This window comes from Callorhinchus milii, unplaced genomic scaffold, assembly GCF_018977255.1.
Source record: "Callorhinchus milii isolate IMCB2004 unplaced genomic scaffold, IMCB_Cmil_1.0 Scaffold2, whole genome shotgun sequence".
Classification (NCBI taxonomy): Eukaryota; Metazoa; Chordata; class Chondrichthyes; order Chimaeriformes; family Callorhinchidae; genus Callorhinchus; species Callorhinchus milii.
Genome location: NW_024704743.1, coordinates 70930158 through 70954659, shown reverse-complemented (window position 1 = coordinate 70954659; position 24502 = coordinate 70930158). Strand labels below are relative to the sequence as shown.

Sequence of the window (24502 nt, the reverse complement as noted above, 5' to 3'; positions counted from 1 at the left end):
TCAAGTTGTATTCCACAATGTTTAGTACTCCATTTTTTTCTGAAGAAAGAATATTTGGACAATTTACTACTAGGCTTCTGAAATTCTGAAAGCAGCCACCTTATGCAGATGACAAGCATAGCCAATTAGGTCACAACCCATTGAAGTATAATAATAATAATCCTTGCATTTGATATATCAAGTATAAATGAACAGACTCAAAAACAGAGTTACAAAGGCCTGCATTGAAGTAACTATACTTGTTATTATAGTTACAAGTGTGTAGGATTAATATTATATATAAAGTTAGCAAGTTGTATTTATAAACTGTCTCTCATTTAGGATAATGCCTCAGCACATCAAAATGGGCCTGAACTCCGAGTGATGAAAGAAAAAGGAAGGAGAAGGGCAAAAGGAAAATGTGTGCAGTCAAGGAAGTACGTTTTTAGGCAGGATTTAAAGGTAATCAGAGGGGGCAAGACAGAGAACTCAAGAAGTTAGGGACGTAATGAATGAAAGCTCAGCCACTGATGGCAATGCTTGGGGTACGGTGGATGCACAGCAGGTCCAAGTTAGTGGAGTGGAGAGGGCGAGAAGAACAGTTAAGTAGAAAGCGGGAGGTTCAAGGGTGTGAAATGATTTATAGCAGAAGGTGAGCCTCCAACTTGATCTGTTAAGAGACAGCAAGCCAATAGAAAATGTCAGGAACTGAGTCTGGTGCGCCTGAGGATGCAGGCAGAGGAGTTTTGGATCAACTACAAAATAGTCATTACATTTTACAGTACATCCTGTGAAGAGATTTGAAAGTTTCTGAATGGTGCCAACTATATCAACTATATTAATCAGGATTAATATAATTACAACAGAATAAGTACCACAAACATCTAAAGCCTTATTAAATATTATTAAATAATAACTAAATATTATTAAGAAGGACTTATCCACCACTTCTCTGGAATCAAGAGATGCCCAGCAGTATTACCAGTTCGACTGAAATAGAAATGTTCAACTGTCTTAGGTCATACCTAACCAAGAACGAAAACACATCAAAGACTCCAGAAGATCTAAAAGGTTAGTTAAGGCACTAATTCAAATTCAAGTCTATGAAAGAGGTTAATGCTTTAACAGGTCCCCATGATTGTAATGTTAATAACAAACTATATAATATTCTGTACCAAATTGTAAAATATGATGCCACCTCAGCCACAAATCCTGGTGCAAAAGTGTCTGTCATTTGAGCTTTGTGTTCCAACTACAGAAAGATATCTAGTTAATTGTTTTTACATGAGGTGAAAAAGAATCTCCATTTCGCATAAAATACATTATAGAACACAATTTTAGTGATAATCCATAAGTTTGTTTTAAAAAATCAATTACTTTTCCCTGCTAGAAAATACTGAGCTAACTTAGGTGGATGATTTAAATGATTAAATTTTCCATTTTGATGATTAAAATATTAATTTGTCATTTTTACCAAGTGAAATTATAGGGACTGTCCTGCTTGAGCAATTATCAATTCCCACCTCATCATCATCGCACATTATTTCTCGTAAAATACATTACTAGACTGTTCAATTATACTAGATTTGAAAATTCAAAGTTTAAGTTTTTTTAAAAAAATGTTCTTTTAAATATCTAACTTGCCAACAATTCAACAGGATAATGACAATGTGGAAGTGGGAATTATGTGTCAGGCAGGCTAGGTTGGTAGTACTTCTGCTTCCCAGTCAGAAAGTTGTGGGGGTCAAGCTCCATGTTGGGCCTTGAAATAGTCTAAATTGACACTCCATTGCAGTGCTGGGGTGAGCTGCATTATTGGAGGTGCCATCCTTCAGCTGAGGTGTTAAACCGAGGCCCCGTCTGTCTGTTCAGGTAGATGTCAAAAGACGTTATGAGTAAAACTCAGTTAAAGGTTCGGTCTCCTTTAAAACAGGCAAGTCATTGGCATGGCGGACAGGTCCATTGACCAATTAGAGGCTAAGATGCCTGAACGAGCAGCTGTCGGACCAGAAATGGGCGGGAGTCGCTGACGAGTTAGGAGGAGGGCAACAGCCCCAACTGGTGCTGTGGATTGGGGCTGTTCGGAGGACTGGCTGAGGTCCTCCTCAGGACTCATGATTTTCTCCTCCCAGCTCTCCTTATAGAGATAAGCAGTAGATGGAGGGGGTGGGGGGCTAACCGTCTGTGAGAGCTGTATGCAAATTGGCTGTCACTTTCACCCACAAAACACACAATCACACCACCTTTCCACTATATCATGTGAAGAGCTTTGGGAGGTCCTCCTGCTGTGAATGGTTTTGGAAGGGAAATATAGGCATTTGCATTATAGGGTTTGGAAGAGAAACAAATACGTTATTTTAAACAATGAGAAATTGAGTATGGAAGGTAGGTAGTTTTTTTTAAACTACATTTTAGGATCAAAACAGATCAATTTAAACCGTAACTATCAAGCAAAATAACTCTTCATGATGCTCATTCCTGTAAGACTACCAGCATTCCTTAACCCTGAATAACAAGGAATAGGTCAATAAAGCAGACAAAACCTAGTTCTTTGTTCTCACTAGTAATTTGAAAATCATTATGCTACTTGAACCATATTAGATTCTGTAAATGGATGCAAATTATTTCACTCCAAGTTCCTGTGTTACACTTACATGAGCTTTTGAATGACTTTAGCAACAGGAACTACAAGTAATTTTGTTGATGAACCCTGAATATTAAACTACTCATCTGAAACCTATTGCCAACATTCTCTAAAATCTGCAATACTGTTAATTTAAATCTACAGGTGGGGTTGAAGTAAAATTTGGATGCATTTGAAGAGTATTATTTTGACAAAAGGGCAGACAAAGGTTCATAACATTGAAATGTTCTCGATACACTTTAAATAATAAAAGTTGAGATATCAGCAAGTTCATTTATATACCATTGTAGTACATTTATCAGCTTCTGCAAAATTTCCCACATAGGTTCCTTACTCTGCCATTGATTTATTAGCGATATTAAAAATCTTTTAATTCCTTTCCCATCTCAGTCCAAATCTTAAATGCAGTTTCAAATGCAACATTTGAAATATTGTCTAAATTTTATAATATAAGAAATACCAGTATTGAAAGCTTGCATTGGGAATAAAATATGCAACGTTTCAGCTGCTGTGTCCAACAGAAGAATCTCCAATAAATTTTCAGGAAACAATTATTTACAATGATTAACCAACTACAAAGTATTAACACAGATAGTACAATACAGTTTGTAACTGACAAATCTAGGTGGCTAACAAGTGGATTAACTGTATTCTGAAGCAAAGTTTAATTCATGGCTGTATGGTGATGATCCGTGGGGTGAGCATAGTTCCTAGTGTTGCTGGTGCTATTCGCAAAATTAACTTACGAACAGCACTAGTTGGTTGAAGTTGGATGGGGGAGAGACAGCTGCTCGCGGTTTAGGTTCCACAACAAAAAAGTTTGGGATAAATATAAAAATGATAATATGTTGTTTAAAAAACCTTTCTCTGATGTCACCGCCCGACTTCCAACAAAGCGACATCTCCTCCTGACCGGGGGGGGAGGGCAGGGGGGGGCATCCACAGCAAAGGTAACGGGGGAGCGGCGTCACCGAGCTCCCGGGGGGGGGGCCCGGGCTCTGCCTTCCCCTCACTGCCGGGGGGGGTCTGCCTTCCCCTCACTGCCGGGGGGGTCTGCCTTCCCCTCACTGCCGGGGGGGGGGGGTCTGCCTTCCCCTCACTGCCGGGGGGGGGGGCTCTGCCTTCCCCTCACTGCCGGGGGGGGGGGCTCTGCCTTCCCCTCACTGCCGGGGGGGGGGGCTCTGCCTTCCCCTCACTGCCGGGGGGGGGGGCTCTGCCTTCCCCTCACTGCCGGGGGGGGGGGCTCTGCCTTCCCCTCACTGCCGGGGGGGGGCTCTGCCTTCCCCTCACTGCCGGGGGGGGGGGGGCTCTGCCTTCCCCTCACTGCCGGGGGGGGGGGGGGGCCGGGCTCTGCCTTCCCCTCACTGCCGGGGGGGGGGTCTGCCTTCCCCTCACTGCCGGGGGGGGGGGGCTCTGCCTTCCCCTCACTGCCGGGGGGGGGGGGGGCTCTGCCTTCCCCTCACTGCCGGGGGGGGGGGGGCCCGGGCTCTGCCTTCCCCTCACTGCCGGGGGGGGGGGGCTCTGCCTTCCCCTCACTGCCGGGGGGGGGGGCTCTGCCTTCCCCTCACTGCCGGGGGGGGGGGGGGCCGGGCTCTGCCTTCCCCTCACTGCCGGGGGGGGGGGTCTGCCTTCCCCTCACTGCCGGGGGGGGGCTCTGCCTTCCCCTCACTGCCGGGGGGGGGGGGGGGGCTCTGCCTTCCCCTCACTGCCGGGGGGGGGGGGGGGGGCTCTGCCTTCCCTCACTGCCGGGGGGGGGGGCTCTGCCTTCCCCTCACTGCCGGGGGGGGGGCTCTGCCTTCCCTCACTGCCGGGGGGGGGGCTCTGCCTTCCCCTCACTGCCGGGGGGGGGGGCTCTGCCTTCCCCTCACTGCCGGGGGGGGGCCCGGGCTCTGCCTTCCCCTCACTGCCGGGGGGGGGGGGGGCGCCACTCGGTGCCATCTTTACAAAACTCAACAGACACAGAGACCCCCGAACTCACACACACACACACACACAGCGGAGACTGGGGGGCGAGGCCCTGCGGCTGACCCCGCGCTCTCTCTCTCTCATACACCAACATCAAACGGCAGCCGAGAGGCCTCCCTTACCGGAGATGGCGCGGGCGGGCGGTCAGTCACTTACACCACACGCGCTGCTTTGGACTGTACGGCGGCTCGTGTAACATTAACGGTTGCGCTGCTCCCGCAGTGACTGACTAATGACTGACTGACTGACTGACTGACTGAGGCGCTGCTCCTCGCCCGCGCGCGCGCTCTCTCTTTCTCTCTCTCGGGAAACAGCTGAAGCCTCGCACCGGAACTCATTCACACGCGCTGCCGCCCAGCGCCAGCGTCGCCTTCCGCGCAACCCCCCGTGCGCACGTCAGGAGCCGGCATGCGCGCGCACTCCTCAGGCCGGGCAGGACCGGGACTACTTTCTCAATGGCCTGAACATCCCCTGGACATTCCAGAGTCACTCAGCACAGGAGCCCATCGTGTCTGTGTGGCTCTTTGAACAGAGCTATTCCAAATCAATCCCTCTCCACATAGCCCTGCAAACTAGTCCTCTCCAAATAATTATCTACTTCTCTCTTAAAGGTTGTTATCGAATGGGCTTCCACCAGCCTTTCAGCCAATGCATTCCCGATCCCAACAACTTTGTTGGGTCTTCGACTCGCAGAGCCAACACACGTCAAGGATCACAGAGAAGGTTTTGAATGGAGAAGGCAACCTTTTTGTAGCATTCCTCCTTATAACCTGAAGTATTAATTAGACTCAAACCTCTACAATATAATGGGGTCGCAACGTATTACAACATTTGTTGCTGATACTATGAATTTGAAATATGTTGAAGAAAAGCATGTGTAGTAGGAAACAGTAGCAGGGTGGTTTAGGATGCAATCCTTTCACCTTGCCTCTTTCCTCTTTCCATCATGTTCCAGAGCAGGGATGGCCAACTTGTGGCCCATGGGCCACGTGTGGCACATATGACTATTTTACACATGCATTTTGCAGCCTGCAAGCTGCTCATAGACCGCAAGCTGGCCATCTCTGCTTTAGAGTATGCATACCAGAATGAGAGTTCTGCACACGCATGGAAATTTCCCTTTGTTTAAAATTGCGAATGCGCGCTCCAGAGGATTGAGTGTTGGTTTTCTGCAGTTCTGTGCTGGAACTGTTTTGACAAACAGCAAATTCTTCATCCAAACATGTTTTAGCAAGCCTCTTCAATATAACTTCATATTGTAAATATTTTTGAACATAATAACTTAATACTATATTTACCCTTGAAAATTGCATAACAACTTTATACAGCAGTTCAGTAGCAAAGAGTATTTGTTTTAGAGGCAGAAAAAGTGCACTTCTATTACAAAACCTTGGACATTTATTCTGCATCTAAATTGTACTTCCCTTAGCTCAAAAGTTCTGTTTCCAGGACTAACGTTATCTACCTTATCAATGTCAAATTATTATTCATTCCCAACCCTCCTGCATCAAGCTAGCTTATGACATATCATCTGTAGGCGACAGGGTAGGCTATTTTTGTAATCATTCTTTGCCTTCGAATATTTATTGTGTCTTTTGTTTTTCTTCGTTGCTCCTTTTTTCAATGTCAACAACAACAACAACAAAATTACACTTATAGAGCGCGTTTCACGTCGGGAGGACGTCCCAAAGCGCTGAACAGTCAGATGTCGGGGCCCGAGCATGGGGGAGGGGTGGTGTAGGGGTGAGGGAAAGCAGAGAGGTGGGAGGGCGACCAAAGGCATGGTCGAAGAGCAGGGTCTTGAGACCGGCCTTGAAGGATGCAAGGGAGGAAGCGAGGCAAAGGGACCTTGGGATGGAGTTCCAGAGTGTGGAGGCAGAGAAGCTGAAAGCCCGGCCACTGATGGTAAGGCGGGTCGGGTGGGAGACATGGAGCAGGCTGGAGTTGGATAAGCGGAGGGAGCGGGCAGGTTGGTAGGGATTCAGCAGGTCAGAGAGGTAGGAGGGGGTCTATTCTTGTTAATACAAAAGCAAGAGAATACATTTATAGATATTCACTTGGAGACATCCTTCCAACGTGATAAGGTGCTATGCAAAATACAAGTTATTATAATTATTATAATTATTATATTTGGTTACAACAGTCAAGTATTATTTGAACTAGATTTACATATGATAGACTGAGAAAGAGTGAGAAAATATGAAAGTTTGTCCATAGCTGTTGATTATTATATTGACACAATCCTAAAACACATTGCTATTCTCCATTCACCAGTTAGAGATACATATTAGGAACAATTTACAATAATAAATAATAATCCTTATATTTCGTATAGAGGCCTAACTTGTCTCAAAATGCCTCACAGGAATACTCTAAATTGTAGTGTCTGCGCATCTTGTAGGTGAACGTAGAAACCAATTTGCGCACAGAGATGTCTCACAAACAGCCAATGAAGTCTTACAAACAGTCAACAAAGTAATGATGAGATTTTATTTCATGACTTCACATTGCGCAGCAGAATATGCAACGCAAGTAGGAAGTGTGACATTAAAGTCATTCAATATTTGATGCAGATAATTGTCAAAGACCTGTAGATGGGTATACTCCCCTCCTCCCAAAAAGGGTACTAAAGCCTATAAATGAAGAACCTCAAATGAATTATTTGGCATTAATCTATAGGTTCCCGGGATTAGGTTCAGTATAAAAGAGAGCGGTATCCTCTGCTCCTGCCTGACTGTCCAGTGGGCAGGGTGGACAGAAATTACAGTATATTTACAGTCCAAAGTCAACCAAACACAACAACAACAACACGATTACATTTGTACAGCGCCTTTCATGTCGGGAGGATGTCCCAAGACACTGGGAAAAAAACCACAAGCTCCAAAGTAGCCCAATATTATGTGTTGCCTCCTACGCAAAGCACAGTAGCCAATGTAGGTTAGTGCTTTTGAAACTGTGCAAGAAAAGGTCGGGTGGGGGGGGGGTGGGATATTTTGCAGGTTTAAATAATTTTAAAAAAATGAGGTACCCGCCCAAAGTACAAGAAAACCCGCCCAAATGGGCGTGAACCCGCCCAACGGATCCACAAGGACGGACGTCACCAGCCGCCAGCTCAGTGCGCAGGTGCGGCCGGTTGCCTGGTGACGAAAGGATCAACACGGGGTTGCGGGTGTCGCTCCCTCGCGGCCGCGGGGCTGTCAGCTCCACAGGACCTCCACCACCACCACCACCACACACACTGTCTGTACAGAGGGGCACAGGAGCACAGCCCACACATCACATCGATGCGTGATGCCTGGTGTGCTGCAGAGACCCCTCAAACTTGTCTATGAGGGCAAGTTTGTGGACAGGGCACCCCAGTTAAAGGCAGTAAGTATGGTTGGTGGGGGGGGGGGGGGGGGGGGGTGAAAGGCTCATCCAAATGTAATTGTGTTGTTGTTGTTGTGTTTGGTTGACTTTGGACTGTAAATATACTGTAATTTCTGTCCACCCTGCCCACTGGACAGTCAGGCAGGAGCACAGGATACCGCTCTCTCTCATACTGAACCTAATCCCGGGAACCTATAGATTAATGCCAAATAATTCATTTGAGGTTCTTCATTTATAGGCTTTAGAACCCTTTTTGGGAGGAGGGGAGTATACCCATCTACAGGTCTTTATAATAATAATAATAATAATAATAATAATCCTTGCATTTGATATAGCGCTTTTCACGTCGGGAGGACGTCCCAAAGCGCTTCACAGAACACACTGTAAAGTGAATTGACTGTATATTTGTGGGCGAACGCGGCAGCCAATTGCGCACAGCAATGTCCCACAAACAGTCGTAGATTGAAAATGACCAATTTATTATTGTTTTTGGTTTTGGAGGGATTATTATTAGGCTCTGTGTGGAGTAAGGAAATTTACCCAAGATTTCGCCCTCTGCCTGGAATTGAACTTGGGTCTCTCGCTTGCAAAGCGAGTGCTCTGAGCTACAGGACTCCACTTTGTAGGTTACTTTCTCCCTCTCTACAATTTGGAATATTTGATCATATTTTAGTCCCGCAGTGTCTTGCCAGTTGGCAGATTGGTTGACAATCAATGGCCATTTTCCCACCACACTGATTCTTTCTAATTTGCATTAACTTACTCTCGTTTGTGTTCATCCAGTAATGTCAAGGTTTGTGAACCACAATTGGATTTTAGTAATTTGTGGGACACCGCTGTGCATAACTGTCTGCCACGTTTCGCCCATAAAATACAGTCGATCCCCATTACAGTATATTCTGTGAAGTGCTTTCAGATGTCTCAATGACGTGGTAAGGTGCTATACCAAATGCAAGGATTATTATTAATATTATGAACTTTTGTTTTACAGGCGGGAAAATTAGTACCTCTTTCATCAACCGCATCAGAATGTCTCAAGGAAATACAGCCCAGGGTACGTAAATACAGATGTGCAACATTTTGAGTAGTATAAACGGAAAATGAGTTACCTCATATCCTTTACGTGAACAAAGATGGATTTGTATAACATTCTTTATTATCCATGATTCCCAATATGTGTATTTTTTGATAAAAGTACAATATAATAATAATAGTCTTTGGATTTGGTATAGCGCCTTATTACGTCTTTGAGACTTTTCAAAGTGCTTCATAGAATATACTGCAAAGTGAATTGACTGTATATTTTGTGGGCAAAACGCGGCAGCCAATGGCGCACAGCAGTGTCCCATAAACAGTCGTGGATTACGTGACCAAATTATTATTATTTTTTATTTATTTATTTTTTAGAAGGATTAGTACCTCCGGTAAAGCGATCCGCCAATCGACTAACAACTGGGTTCCTACTTACTGCTAGGTAAACAGAGGCATATGGGTAAGGAAACTTGCTCAGTGTTTCGCTCTGTCCGGGAATTGAACCCAGGTCCTCTTGCTTGTGAGGCGAGTGCTCAAATCACTAAACTACAGGATACAGTAGTTAATATATTTGTGTGTTTTTTAATTAATGTCCCACTTATAAATAGTAAAGGGATTGCATTTAGTACTGTTTTAAAACATCCAAGGGTGGTTCATTAGACAGTACTGGAACTTTTAATTATATTTTAAGTTTAAAAGTTACAGTCATAGAATTATACAGCACAGAAGGAGGCTATTTGGCCCATCGTGTCTGTGCCGGCTCTTTGAAAAGACCTATCCAATTCTTCCCACTCCCCCACTCTCTCCCCATAGCCCTGCAAACTTGTCCTGCCCAAATAATTATCTACTCTTAAAAGTTGTTATCTAATCGGCTTCCACCACCCTTTCAGGCAATGCATGCCAGATCCGAACAATTCGCTGTGTGAAAAAATTTCTCCTCACCTCCCCTCTATTTCTTTTGACAACTATTTTAAATTGGTGCCCTCGGGTTACCAACCCACCCGCCATTTGAAATAATTTCTCCTTGTTCACCCTCATACAGTGTTAGTGACTGGAAATGTACTGCATCCATGTTGATGGATTTCAGATACTGCAAATTGAATCAATGAGATATCATTTGCACATGTGGATTTGTTTAGTTTTATGCTTGTTACTTTTTACATGACTTCTTTTACTGAATACAGTTGGTGTGCATTATTAATCAGACTATGGTACAAAATGAATGGCTAAGTTCTGGCGGCTAAGCTTTTCGTTGACTGCAAGTGTTATCTATACTATTTTCTTTGCTATCAGTAATGGACAACTTGAGTTACAAATTCATCAATTATTAATGAGAATTAACATTCAATCAGGGTAACCTAATTCTGCGGCCTCCTTGTCTGCAAATTACTCTTTGTGTGGAATTCATACACCTCTTTATAATGCAAACACATATTCCTTTACACTTTTGACCCTCTCACTCACTTCCACAAAGCTTCCATTCATATAATGTCAAACCCATTCACAAACACAGTACTCATATACAGTACATGTATTTGCAGTCACACAAAGTTGCATTGTTGGTCTTATAGTCACATTCGCATGTCTTCTTGCATGTACTATTCCATTTATTTGGGCACACACTGAGTTTGCCAAACCTTTTTACCATGGCAGCGGGCCCTTCAAGCACTCTCTCTCCTACTGGTGGAGTCCTGTAGCTCAGTGGTTAGAGCACTCGCTTTGCAAGTGAGAGACCTGAGTTCAATTCCAGGCAGGGCGAAACCTTGGGCAAGTTTCCTTACTCCACACGCCTAATAATAATCCCTCCAAAAAACCAAAAACAATAATTAAATTGGTCATTTTCAATCTACGACTGTTTGTGGGACATTGCTGTGCGCAATTGGCTGCCGCGTTCGCCCACAAATATACAGTCAATTCACTTTACAGTGTGTTCTGTGAAGCGCTTTGGGACGTCCTCCCGACGTGAAAAGCGCTATATCAAATGCAAGGATTATTATTATTATTATTATTATTACTGGCCTTGTTACTAACTTGTTCCCGCTGCGGCTTCCGAAATTCTAGGTGAGTCAGCATCTCATTGCCTCGCCTGATGAGCTGCCACTGCTGAAACATCTTCTCAAAATGTCCTGTGAAGTGTCGTTACTGTGTATCTGTAGATGAACACAGCTGCCAATTTGCATCAGTGCTATCTCACAAACAGCCATGAAGTAAATGACTTTTTTTTTATTTGGGGAGATTGTTGGCCAGAACAGCGGGAGAAACTCCAGAGTACACTTGGGAGTATTGTTACGGCTTAAACAGCTAAAATTGTATAGCTTGTGTTTGAAAGCATTGTCTAATAAGGGTCTCTAATAAGAATTGCAGTCGAACCACCCTATCCATTAGGGCTTTGGCCTGCTTGATTAACAGGGGTGTGGAGAATCCTTACTCTCAGTGACTGGTTTGCCCCTCCAAATCTGGCTGAGGAGCCAGGTTGGTTGAGCTGTCATCAGCAGTGCCTTAGATTACCGAGGACCCTCCTGGCTCAGGAACTGCACTACCGAGACCCATGTAGAGGATTGACTTGATTCTGGCATTCCGTGACCAAACATGCCACCTTTTTTGGTTGGCCAACAACATAATCATAGAAAACACAAGATATGCCATAAATCGAGAACTCAAACAAGAAATATTTATTTTGTTGGCCACCACTGCTATAAATCTTGAATTGGGGCTTAATTGAGCAGATATCTGTACTCTCTTAAACAGGAATAGTTTGTATGGTGCATTAGGACCTCCTGGAGGAAGAGGACAAACAGAATTACTGGATCTTCAGAACTTTCAGTTAGACTTTTGAAACCTGTTTCAAACTTAAATGAGCAATGAAATGATACATCCAATCTGAAGTTTTTACTGCATACTCTTTTTACTGCATACTCTTTTTACTGCATACTCTTTTTATACTCTTCCAGCCTATTACACCAGCTGTGGTTAAAAAGTTCACAAGCAGCAGTCACCCTAAACCTGGTGCTATCAGAGTTTTCTATGGCAAAGCGAATGATCCAGTTGTACCATTGGGACTGAGCCATGGCATTATTTCTGAAATCTCCGATAATGTAAGTACTTGTTGAAATATTACTTGATTACTTTGATTTCATTATTAGTGGCTGAATTACTCCTTATATTATATTTGTGTACGGAAATTACTAATTAAATATATTCAGTATTTTTCTTGTCAGGTGGGAAAAGTTGTATAACTCTGCCATTATTCATTGCCTTGTATGAAGGCACTATATAAATGCAAGTTGTTGTTGTACAGGCTTAATATGGAATTTAATTGTGTTTGACCTCAAATAGCTATATTTACATTTTCTGGATGACTATTGCAACATCATCATTCAGCCAAACCTAACCTGTCTCATGACCATCTAGACCCAGCTTGTGTTCCCTATTAGTGGGTGAACAATCCAATGATTGGTGAATTCTGCTTCACAATGATAGGAAAGTTTGAATCAATAAACAAAGTTCAATTAGTAAATCAATATTTTTACCTGCTTTCAAATTTGGGAGATTTCACTTTTAGAGTGACCCAAATTTGGATTTATGCAAAGTCTGAAACTGAAGACCAATCTCCACCTGATTGTGAGGGATGAATAAGTACTGTTGATAATCAGAAACATATGCACAGGTAGACATGCCGGGAATACACAATTATACTTTTATACCCATCTCTCAAGCAGAAAATTGGGGTTTGGAAACATACCAGTTGTATGGATATATTGCTCACCTTGGAATCCCAGGAATAAGAAACTGACTACTAGTCTCATAATACATTAGTTAAGGCATTGTAACTTATTTAAAGCCATTATTAAAAAAGTCTCAGTAATTCATTTTACAGTAGGTATGTGATTAATGGTCCAGCTTCAGGCACCTATCTGCTGATAAGTTGCAAAAACAATGGTGGGACTGTAAAATGGCAATGCACATTCATCCTCATTTGTTCAACCTCTGCATATGCAGATAAGTTGTAATAGAGAGAAATGGCACTCATTTGTGTTGGCTATGGAAGATCTGAAAATAATAACTGTATATGCTTTGTTGGTTGTACTTCAAAATGGTATTCGAGAATGGAACACGGGATGTAGATTAGTAATTGTCCAGGCAACAAGTGAGATTGGAAAGTGAAGTATAAAACACATTGGAATTCAAACTGAGCATACTGTAAAACTTTTCAATTTAATTTTTATTTCGCTCAGGTTAAAACATTGGTAAATCCCCCCATCAGGACTTGGGTTCAGCAAAACATTTTAAATGAACATGAAAGACTTTATTCAACCAATCAGCGAGCACCATTGGGCAAGTCGTATGATCAAGCTTCAAGATTACCCAAAGGGGTAGATGTGTACAAAACCACGTTTGGTAAAAAATTACTCAGAGGTACGAACAGAGTAATGAATCAGGAAGCTCTCTTAAATATTTTAGATATCCTGAAAATTAATTCTGCACTCAAGCTTGAATCATTAAAACTTTGGACTACGGTTGTTTGTGTCAGCCTGGCTCAGCTGGTAGCACTCTCACCTGGAGTAGCAAAATTGTGGCTTAAGCTCCTGAATTGGTACTTGAGCTCAGAGCCCAGGCTGACACTCCAGTGCAGTACTGGGGATACATTACATTATCAAAGATACCGTCCTTCAGATAAGACATTAAACTGTGGTCCTATCTGTCTGTTCAGGTGGATGTTAAAGATCCTATGCCTGATTTTTAAAAAAAGGAAGATTTCCCTCATGTCCTGGCCAATGGTCCCCCAGATACAATTGGTCAAATTGGCTCCCATGGCAGCTTACAAAATACACAGTCACTACTACACAAAACATCCTGTAATGCCCTTTGATACATTTTGGCAATGTGATAAGGTGTTATATATTGCAAGGATTATTATTGTAGATGGGTTGAAAGTACAACATATCAGCAGATTTATAATGTGATAACTACCACATACAATCTATTCTGAAATATCACAGTTTTCTATTCAGTCCTAAGGACTGGTTGTGGAACTGGTCTCCCTACCCCTGCCCCCCACAAATACTATTTTTCTCCAAAACCAAATTGATAAACCTGTGCTATTTTGAATATTGCTGAACAGAACTGATGTATTGTTTTGATCCTGCAGCCAGGATCTGAGTACTGTTTCACAGGACACTGAGTTAGTTAAATTGGTATCCTATTTACGCTGCACCCAAATGTCAACTGACAACCTCCATGATTAAGGCCAACAATGAATTAAAGATGTTTTGGGGCCCAGCCAATAAACTGAGGCTGAATGGATTGACCTCTCCAATCATCTGGCACCTGCTGCCGTTACAAACCCGCTCAGGAATAATAATGAGCCCTGATCCTCTCCCCTTGATCACATCGACCACAAATTGTTTGAGGCTCTGCTCCAACCATCTCAACTAATTATTTAGCATGTACTCTGAGTTGTAGACCTCAGAACTGTTCTACTGTTTTCAACACAGAAGATCGAGTTCATACTTAAAGAGAACCTAGCATTGATGGTTACAGAGGAGTCTGGTTTCTGAGGTCAAAGACAGGAGTAGACAGGTCAAAGCCACTAAATATGGTAAAATATATCTTTAATGCTACAACATTGAAGTTGCCAAATCTATATGGAAATCTTGGTAATGATTTGGCTAAATTGGATATTGTATGAGCAACAATATCTGTAGACAGTTCCTTTGGTCAGATGGTTCCAGAATGGTTCAAACCCGACATAGCTGTTTTGGGATATGCACCCTACTTTTCTTCCTTCCTGTAGCATTTACCCAATTGCTAAAGAAGGTGGATTCTAGGGAAACTGCATGAAGGTGGATTCTCCTTGGAGAGAATGTTCATGAAACAAAAAGTGTTTTCCATTTCTTCCAGGTGTGCTTTGTCCAGCACTATACTATTAGAGGTATTGGAGGTGGGGGAGTTAAAATATCTTCCACGATCTAATACGTTGGTGAAATAGGTTTGATGCGATTAATGACCTTTGCCTGTATCTGTGTTCCTATTAGGTACTAGATATTATTTCCTTTTAAGACCATACTTGAAATCTTATTTCAGATATCACTGCCAGAGAACTTGTAAATCCACAAAAATCATGGGCACAGGTGGATAAAGAAGCACAAGAGGGACATCCATTATATGTTTTAACACACAATGATTACAAACCCGGTAAGGAATAATTCACATGTACAGTATAATTCTGTTGTTTCAAATACTGGATTTGTTTTTACATGCATATTGTAATGGGGTTGACTACGGAATATACCATTGTGAACCAGCTAAGGAAAAAACCTGGGATACAGCCACAATATGCAATCAGAACATCACCTGGAAATGCTATGGAAGGATATGGGGCAAGACTTGAGTTACAGATCAGCCATGATCTTGTAGAATGGCGGAACAAGCTCGAGGGACTGAATAGTCTATTCCTGTTTCCATGTTTTTATAAAAATAATAATAATAATCCTTGCATTTGATATTGCACCTTATCACATCTTTGAAACGTCTCAAAGCATTTCACAGAATATACTGGAAAGTGGATTGATTGTATTTTGTGGGCAAAATGCATGTTTCTATGTGTGATGTAGACTCCAATGTAGTCTAATGTTTAGTAGCACAGCATAAAATGTTGAATGACAAATCCAAGGTAATCTTAATAACATGTAATAAATAGCCTTGTATCAGAGCTAAAGATATAGAACAAAAAATTGTGGCAAGGTAAGTTTATTTCTCATTTCCATTTTTTAGTACTTTTCTCCCACTTGGCACTATATATTTCTCACGTGCTTTCATTTAAAAACAGTAAATGGCTTTGAACATAATTGATTGGGTTGAATGATTTTCCTATCCCTACTTCGAGAAGTACAATACTTCACTTGGACATCTCCCTGAGGATTCCTTAAAGATCAAGAATTTGCTGTGAGAAACAGTGAGAGATAATAATCCCTCCAAAAAAACAAAACAATAATAAATTGATCATTTTCAATCCATGACTGTTTGTGGGACATTGCTGTGCGCAATTGGCTGCTACGTTCGCCCACAAATATACAGTCAATTCACTTTACAGTATATTCTGTGAAGCGCTTTGGGACGTCTAGAAGACATGAAAAGCGCTATATCAAATGCAAGGATTATTATTATAACCCATGTCTTATTAGTCCATGTTGCATTCATAAACTTAGCAATACTTCTCGCAACCAGATGACTGTAATTATTTATTTTCGTAAGAAGAAAACATTTGTTTTCTTTAGCTCCATCCTGGAGTCCCCCTGACTCCCTCTCTCTGTTCGTCCCCTCATTCAAGGTACATCTCAAATACCTCTTTTGGCCATTTTTCCCCTCCCACCTCCAGCTCAGGTGCCCATCCAATATTGTCGAGTGTTTTGAGACTTCCACTTGACGTGAATGGCACTATATAAATGTAAATTGTATTCTACAACAGAATGGAAGGGAATAGAAGGGTATGAAGGATAGGAAGTGGGGAATTAGGATGTGTGGAAGCTCATGTGGAGTTTCAATACCAGCACGGATTAGTTGGGCCAAATAGCTTGTTTGACTGTAGATTCTATGCAATAGAAACATTTACAATTTGTTTGTGGATAAAAGCATTTGGAAAAGGATGAATTCTTGGCTTCTTTGGAATAGGAGCCGAGTAATGTACTTGTGCATTTGGCTATATATGTAAGTTTTTAAATTTGCCCGCAACTCAAGTAGGGAATTGCCCCAGAATTATTAGCTTTGTTTGTAACAGCTTCTGCTTGCAACACATTGCTAGAAGTTCAATAATATCAAGAGAAACATTTGCAGACACACTGCACAGCTGCCTACAGTGCTCTAATTGAGAACAATACAAATATTGGTGGCGATACACTTGTGGATAAAATCAAACTTTGATTTTTATTAATCACACTGCTTATATTACAATCAATCATTTAATCTGTTCTGACGAAGGATAGTGGACCCGAAACGTTGACTCACTTTCCTTTCTCTATAGATGCTGCCTGAACTGCTGAGTGTACCCAGCGACTTCTGTTTTTGACTCAATCATATTGCCTTTTATTAAAAATATTGTGTTCATTATAGAAGAGCAAGTGGACAGAAAGTATTCCTGGACAAGATGTAACAAATACAGCACATTCGGAATACAGACTCCTCATTTTAATGATGGACGAAATATTAAAAAACCATTGAACTGGCTCCAAGAGGAGCAACTGTAAGTATATTGTAAGGATAAATGAATAAGTGGGATGTTGCTCAGGAATGTTTGAGGATAGACAAAATTAGAATATGTTTGGATAGTCATGTATATTCCCATGTTTACTTAGCCTCACCTATCCCTCTTGGCGACCACCCTGATTAAAGAAAGTAAGCTAAGTTTTAACTAGCCTACTAATATGGTGCAGAGTAACCTTTTTTTAGTCATGGCTACTGGTTTAATTGAGGTGTTCAACAGAGAATTATGTATTCAGAGAGTGAAAATAACACTAATCTCTCAGTGGCTTTCTACTTTAAGGCTATTATTCCATGGCAGTATTACTGCTTAATAAATGGCTATTAACATTTTATCACTGCTACAGTTGAGGAGTCCCATAACTTTATAAATTACAGAATTGTATCAGTCATTTAGGATTTATGAATTATAATTTATAGATTTCGGACCATAGATCTTTTTCTCAGTCAACTTTCTCACTTCTTCTGATGGGAGAAGTGCATGGTTCTATTGCTAGTGCATGGTTCTATGGTCACTAGAAATATTGTACTATTTTGCCCAAGTGGCTATCTTTCATCTGTGAATCTAGATAGGAAGTGTGGTCTGATTGTGTGACCATGAAAGGGGGTGGGGGTGTGAAGTTGGCTTTACAGTTATGCCAGTTTCTGCCTTCTATTTGATGCCTATTACACAAATACAACTTCCAGAAAGGTTCACAAGACCCTGGCAGGTTTTCCTTTATATAACAATCCTTATATTTTATACAGCATCCTTCATGTTGGGTGGACATCTCAAAGTACTTTGTAGGATTTTACTGTGTAGTGTAATGACTGTGTCGAGTGAAACTACCATACCACCACTCTAGTTGAGATTGACTAATGGCACCGTCTTGAGATTGAACCTGGAACCTTGCTGATCTGCACACCACAGCTGCATCAGTAATAATACCATAGAATCACCAGCCTGCTTAAGTAATAATTTCCAGGGCAAATATTGGCTAGATTTTTGTGTGAATTATTCAATATACAACCATTGATATATCAATATTGTTAAAAAGAGATATTGTATTCAATTATTCCCATTTTCTTTGTTTGATTTCAATAAAGAAAAAAAGGAGCAAAGATTATATCAAAAAAACTTGCTAATTTTAGAGAAAAAACACAGCATCAACTTGGAAAAGGCCTTGATCCGTAAGTCAGAATTTTATTTTTTATTTTATAGTGTTATTATTAATAGTAATGATATCTTTGCATTTGATATAGTGCCTTTCACATCAGGATGATGTCCCACAGGATTTGAAGTGAGTGACTGTATTTGAGGGCTATGTAGCAACCCAATTGTACACAGCAATGTCCCACAAACAACTATGAAATGAATGACAGGATCTCCAACAATGTAGTACTCTCCGCCCCAACAGTGCACTGAAGTGTCAATTTAGACTGTTTGAGTTCAAGTCCCGATGTGGGGCTTGAACCCATGACTTTCTGACTCAGAGTGAGAGTGCTATCAAGTGAGTCAGGCTGCCAGACAATAAATTATTATTAACACCTTGAGAACTAACGACCATAGGGAGAATTGATCCTCAAAGGTACAAGTAAAATCTGACCTTTCTGTCCTGACATTGATACTAGTAGAAAACTGGATACTCAGTGTAATAGAAAATATAACCACTTGTGTTTTTTTATGCACAAGTGTGGCAGCAAAACACAAGTAACTAAGGAGAGCCTTGACTATTCCAGTCTTCTGTTGTTTCAGGGCCTAAAGTGAATGCACTGTAGTGGGTTTTGGGGGAAGGGGAAATAAAAGTTGTTAACAAGAGAGTAGTAGAATCAAACAAGAGGAATTTGATTTAAAAAATGAAGCCAATCACTTCGCAATATAGCTCAAACTGCCAAATGAACGACTTGACTCTGATTTCATGAGAACCCTTTTATACCCCATTTATTGGGATTCCACAAACGAGGCCTTCCAGCGATAGTGGGGGATGATAATAACTGGGGGATTGGACCTCTCCATTGGGAATCACTGGCGATCAGGTAGAGGTAGATTGCCACCTTATGCTCTGGCTCCTCCCTTGGATTAAACAGTATTAGAATCAAGGTTTATGTTGTGGATTATTCCTTTCAAAATTAATTGCCATAAAACAATGGTTTGGATTTACTTGCACTGTTCTATTCTTTCAGAATTGCGGATACCATGAGGGTTTCCCCTGATCACACATTTGGTGTTTTACTGCATCCTGACGAGTATGGTAAAGATCTTAATCTCAGATGAGCTGTATGTATGAGTAAATGTGTAATATTAGAATGGAGCACAACACTAAGAGGGTTTCCTGGGTCCAATATGCCTGAAACTGATAATTTAATTCAAGTTTCTTCCTCATAATCATCTCACAATATCTATTTTGCAAATACTTCCGCTATTTTGATATCTTATTCATCTACCTTTTGATGATGTTCAGTGCTTGTAAGTTTATTTCATATTGATTGTGAGTTAAAAGAAGATCTTGATATTTTGGCTGTGGGCAGGCACAAATAATGTTCACAAACCTGTTATGTCCAGTTAATTTTGGGAAAGTTTAGTTCTGTGAAGGTGTGTGATAATCAAAAGGCAGCAATTAGAAGAGATGGCTACAGAAAAGAAAGTAATACTAACAAAATTGATGGAGGCCTAACAATTATGCCCAGCTTCAGATTCCACAATTATGCCCAACTTGGTATCCTAGGTTTTATAAATAGTGATATAGAATATAAAACTCAAGAGGTGATTTATAAATTGCTACTTAGATCATAGTTAGAATGCTGTGTCCAGCTGTGTGGAGCACTTTGAGATTTCCTCCTGACTTGAAAGGCCCTATGTATATATTTTTTATATATATGTATAATATATAAATACACAACCACAGCAGTATATCTTGTGAAGCTCTTTGATGCATCCTTCAAACATGAAAGGTCCCGTATCAAAATAAGGATTATTATTATGGAATTGCTGTTGTTGTGCCCAGTTTTGATCATCCCACTTCAAAAACAATTTAAGGGTGAGAGGGCCCAGAGAGCTTGCTGAGGAGATGTATTAGGATGATACCAGGGATGAGTAGTGTGACCCATGAGCAGAGACTGGAGGTACTGAACCTATTTTCACTGGAACAGAAAGATTGAGGGGAGACCTCTAAAATTCTGAGCAGTTTTGATAGAGTACATAGTGAAAAAATATTTTCATTTGCCGGTGAGTTAGTGACTAGAGGGCATCAAATAGAAAGTAATATAAAATGTATAATGAAACTATAAAATGAATACTGTAAAATGAAATCTTGTTGTAATGTCAGCCAACTGATGGGTCGGACGTCAGCCTTATTTTAGCAGGCGAATCTACTGGCACACAGGAAGTGTGTTGGCCAAACTTCAACCAAACCAGAGGCAGACAAGTAGTGCCTCTATATCATCCCCTCTATACTTGATTTTAAGCTTCCCAATCACCTCAGACTCCACTGTATTTGCTTTGGTGTGACTATAAATACGAAGCACACACTCATGTAGTATAAAAATTAAAAGATAATACCTGTATGTAAAATGAATCGAATTAAACTGTCAGGTAACAGATGTATACAACATTTTATATCAAAAGGGAACCTGACTGCAATACTGATGGATCAGAGCATTTAACATCCTAAGTAAGGAAGGGCAGGGAGGTGAGCAGCATCAAAAGGTTGACCTTTTTGTGAAGGAAAAGTCCAGATCAAAATACAATAAAGAATTAATATAGTATTACTGAGAACACCAAATTAGAAGACATCAGACATTGCATAAAAGTAAATTCAGGATGATTCACTTCTAACAACAACTTGCATTTATATAAGGCCCTTTAGGCAGGATAGTATCTTAGAGCACTTAAATTATCTTTATTGTATAACTTGCAACTGCATACATATATCAGACTGCATTTTAAAAAAATATTTCTTTACAAAGTTTTCTCGCAACAACTTAGTGAATATATTATTTTTCCAGGTGTTGAAGAACTTATTCATTATAGGAATCCAGACACCTTTGTTCATGGGAACAGGAGACATAAATCAATCTTCAACGCTGCAAGGCTGCACTTGAAGAATGCTAACTTCCTCAATTTCCACTCCTTGCTTGAAGGCTTTCGGCATTATGACAAGGTGAATTATTTTACTCTATTGATACTATAAGAATTATTGGACCTCTGCAATCTTGTCTTTAATCACAAGCTGGAATCAATTGATAGATTCCGATAATCACTACTGTTTTTATTACTTTTACTTAATGATTAATCTAATAATTATTTTAACATATAAAAATAGATGTTGTTGTACTTCCAAATATACATGGGCACCTAAAGCAGCTCAGAACAGAATTTCTCTCCTTTTAATGGAATTTATACGTAATGGTATCCACTTGCACTCAGTATAGTGGTTTGTAACTTGGGCATAATCAAACCTAAAGGCTAGAACTGCACTTGAGCAAGAGGAGGCTGGAGAAAATTTTAAAAAATTGGACAAAAATGAAAAAAAAATACACAAGCATAAATTAAAAAAGGTCTTAATTTTTTTAAAAAAAAGGCTGTTAAAATGATTCTTACAACAGTCTAAAAAGGTTGATTGTCAGTTACTTGAACTTACTGATGCTTTTAGCCTTGCCCTTTTGCGTTGTCTTCTCTGTTCCATTTCATATATAAGTGACACTGCCTCCACATGGGAGAATTTAGCTGCTTTGCATTTAAGTCATTTGGTTGATACAGTTGTGTTCTGTTTAGAATGGTGATGGAAAGATTGACAGAGAAGAGCTACGAGATGTCTTTTTACAGTTTAAATTGGATTTAGAGCCTGCACTCATTGATGAATTAATTCAATACTGTGACCAGGATGGGGATGGCACAATCAACTTTTTGGAATTTGCAAATTTTTTGAACCATAAAGATAGAATGCCACTTGGAAAATTGGAAGAAGCGATTATTACAAAAGGTACTAGGTATATTTTGGGGGGATTGTTTTATTAACAGGTGTAAGCATGTTTTTATTTTATATGCATAGAGACCTAGGTAAAAGACCAAGGTCAATAGTAGAGGACACCACCATGGTTGAAACAGAGTACTAAACAGAGTTAAATGTTCAACAGATCACCTGTCGCCTGAATGTGTGCCTATGAAGGATGCACTAGTGGAACCTGGAGATGTGGTACCAATAGATATTGGCAGTTCAATCAAGACATTAAGAACTGTACCAAAAGTTAAAGATTGGGCTTGTGATGAATTCCGTACTTCTGCTTCAGAGATCAATGCAGTAGTAGGGGGTCGGTCTACAGTCAGTGAGTATTGCTGTGCCTACCTTTGCATTTACCCAATTAATCATTCATTTATTCAATCATTTCAATCCTACTGTTCATTTTGCTCATAAAGAATGGCCATTTAGGTAACATGATTAGCATCTGTGGAACTATGTGTCAGTGTGAGTCTGCATCTTCAGAAGGAGCAAACAACGTGACAGTGTGAAGAAATTAAGTAAATACTATGAACATATAAAGATATGTCTAATATCTTTATGGAACAGAGACTACAAAGTATCTGATTGAGAATGATCATCAAGTGAAATATTTGCAGTGTTTTATATCTGAAACTTTACTTTGCTTAAATTTAGAATGTACTGTAATGTCCTTATTTAAAATAAAATGGCATGTTTTATTCTGAGCAGATGATCGTGCATATGGTATACCTACTATCCGTACCGATATCCCAGCCCCTCGATTTCGCAGCATCAGTGATCGGGTTAACTATGGTGATGAGTCAAATGCTCAAGGCTTGCTGAATCCCACTATATTTGCTCAAAGGGGTGTATACGAGAAAGACATTTTTATGTCAAGGTCCAAATCAGAGGTAAGTTACTGGAGGAAACATTGTACTGTTTTTAGTACAAAGCATTTACAGGAGAAGAATTCTGATAGATGAAACTTGTATTCACTTGTATTTATCAATCCAGTATCCAAATTGCTCACACAATTTAATACTTAAAAGATTTTAATAATAACATTTTGATTTTATTGTGAATTTTGTAATGTAAAAGCATAGAGAAACTTCACCCTTAGACTGTCGATCAGTTCTGAGCAGTTTTAATTCATGTTAAACTGACAGGCATACTGGCTGACTACTACACGGTATATGTATAATATATATAGAGTAGAATTGTTACACTTCAAGTATTGCTTGAGGAGGTTTGAAGTGGAGTGCTGTAGCATAGTGGTTAGCGCACTTGCTTTGCAAGCAAGAGGACTTGGTCTTGATTACTGGGGAGGACGAAACCTTAGGCAAGTTTCCTTACTCCAGACGTCTCTGATTATCTAGCAGTAAGTAGGAACACGGTTGTTAGTCAATTGGCAGATTACTTTCTGGGGGTAATAACCCCACCAAAATAATTAATTAATTAATAATAATTTGGCCACTCAATCCATGACTGTTTGTGGACCACTCCTACGTAAATTGGCTATTGCTTTTTGCCCACAAAATACACAGTCACTACACTTTACAGTATATCCTGTGAAGCACTTTGAGATGTTTTGAAGACATGATGAGGCGCTATATCAAACGTAAGGATTATTATTATGTGGGCAACTAAAGCAGCTCAGAACAGCATTTGTTTCCTTTTCATGGAATTTATACATAATGTTATCCACTTTCACTCAGTATAGTGGTTTGTTTGTTTTAGTGATGATGATACAGAAGCATTCTGTGATTTGTTCACAGAATATTTGAACATTAGTATTTTACTCTCTTGTCTTCGCATTATGAGCATCTAATTGTTTAATTGTTGCTCATAAACCCCTATTTTTGCCTTTAAAAAAATTATTTTTATTGATTTATTTAAATTTTACAAAATGTTGTTAATTCTGGAGCAGTAATTTGATTGAAAATACTGAATCCATGTGGCAGTGGTGTTTACTTACCTCTCAATTTTTGTTTCTGTTTCATCAGATTGTAAGCATATTTTGCGCCATGGGAGTGGATCTTCCCAAGGAGAGTTTTGATCAGGTGTGGGAGCTAGCTGCTCAGAAACATCCCGAGGGAAAAGTGTGCGTGGAGACATTCCGTAATGTTTTGGATGAAATGCAAGCATCATATATTTTATCTTGTTGATTAAAGTGAATTTCATTACAGAATTTAAGATCTTTTATTTTACACGCATTGCATATGCAGTTTCATGATTATGTAAGCAAATTAGTCATGTACTTTGTTTTACTACCAGAAATAAAGACTCCACTTGGACAAAA

General features: G+C 40.4%; 2 protein-coding genes across 3 annotated transcripts in view; one reads left to right on the top strand and one right to left on the bottom strand.

The window, feature by feature from the left end:
• rab5aa (RAB5A, member RAS oncogene family, a) overlaps positions 1–4960 on the bottom strand; it is an 18610-nt gene extending 13650 nt beyond the window's left edge. The window contains exon 1 of the mRNA XM_007897577.2: positions 4711–4960. The gene's annotated coding sequence lies outside the window, so the exon portion shown is untranslated. The remainder of the gene's footprint in view (positions 1–4710) is intronic.
• efhb (EF-hand domain family, member B) lies at positions 351–24502 on the top strand. Of its 2 annotated transcripts, none has more exons than XM_042331794.1 (13): positions 351–441; positions 8949–9011; positions 11941–12084; positions 13225–13405; positions 15074–15184; positions 17099–17228; positions 18332–18415; positions 19409–19476; positions 21230–21384; positions 21999–22206; positions 22361–22549; positions 22933–23114; positions 24207–24502. In XM_042331794.1, the coding sequence occupies exons 1-13, from the start codon at positions 364–366 to the stop codon at positions 24366–24368; spliced, it is 1755 nt and encodes a 584-aa protein (XP_042187728.1). In that variant the 5' UTR covers positions 351–363; the 3' UTR covers positions 24369–24502. The 2 variants fall into 2 exon arrangements, with proteins under 2 accessions (XP_042187728.1, XP_007895767.2); XM_007897576.2 differs by lacking the exon at positions 351–441 and adding an exon at positions 7730–7957.

What these genes read in the sequence shown, in the direction of transcription:
- efhb (XM_042331794.1), top strand. Translation starts at nt 364, where the DNA reads ATGAAAGAAAAAGGAAGGAGAAGGGCAAAAGGAAAATGTGTGCAGTCA. An exon ending in TTTTTAGGCAGGATTTAAAG is followed by an intron (nt 442 to 8,948) that starts GTAATCAGAGGG and finishes TTTGTTTTACAG; the next exon opens with GCGGGAAAATTAGTACCTCT. An exon ending in AGAAGCGATTATTACAAAAG is followed by an intron (nt 22,207 to 22,360) that starts GTACTAGGTATA and finishes AATGTTCAACAG; the next exon opens with ATCACCTGTCGCCTGAATGT.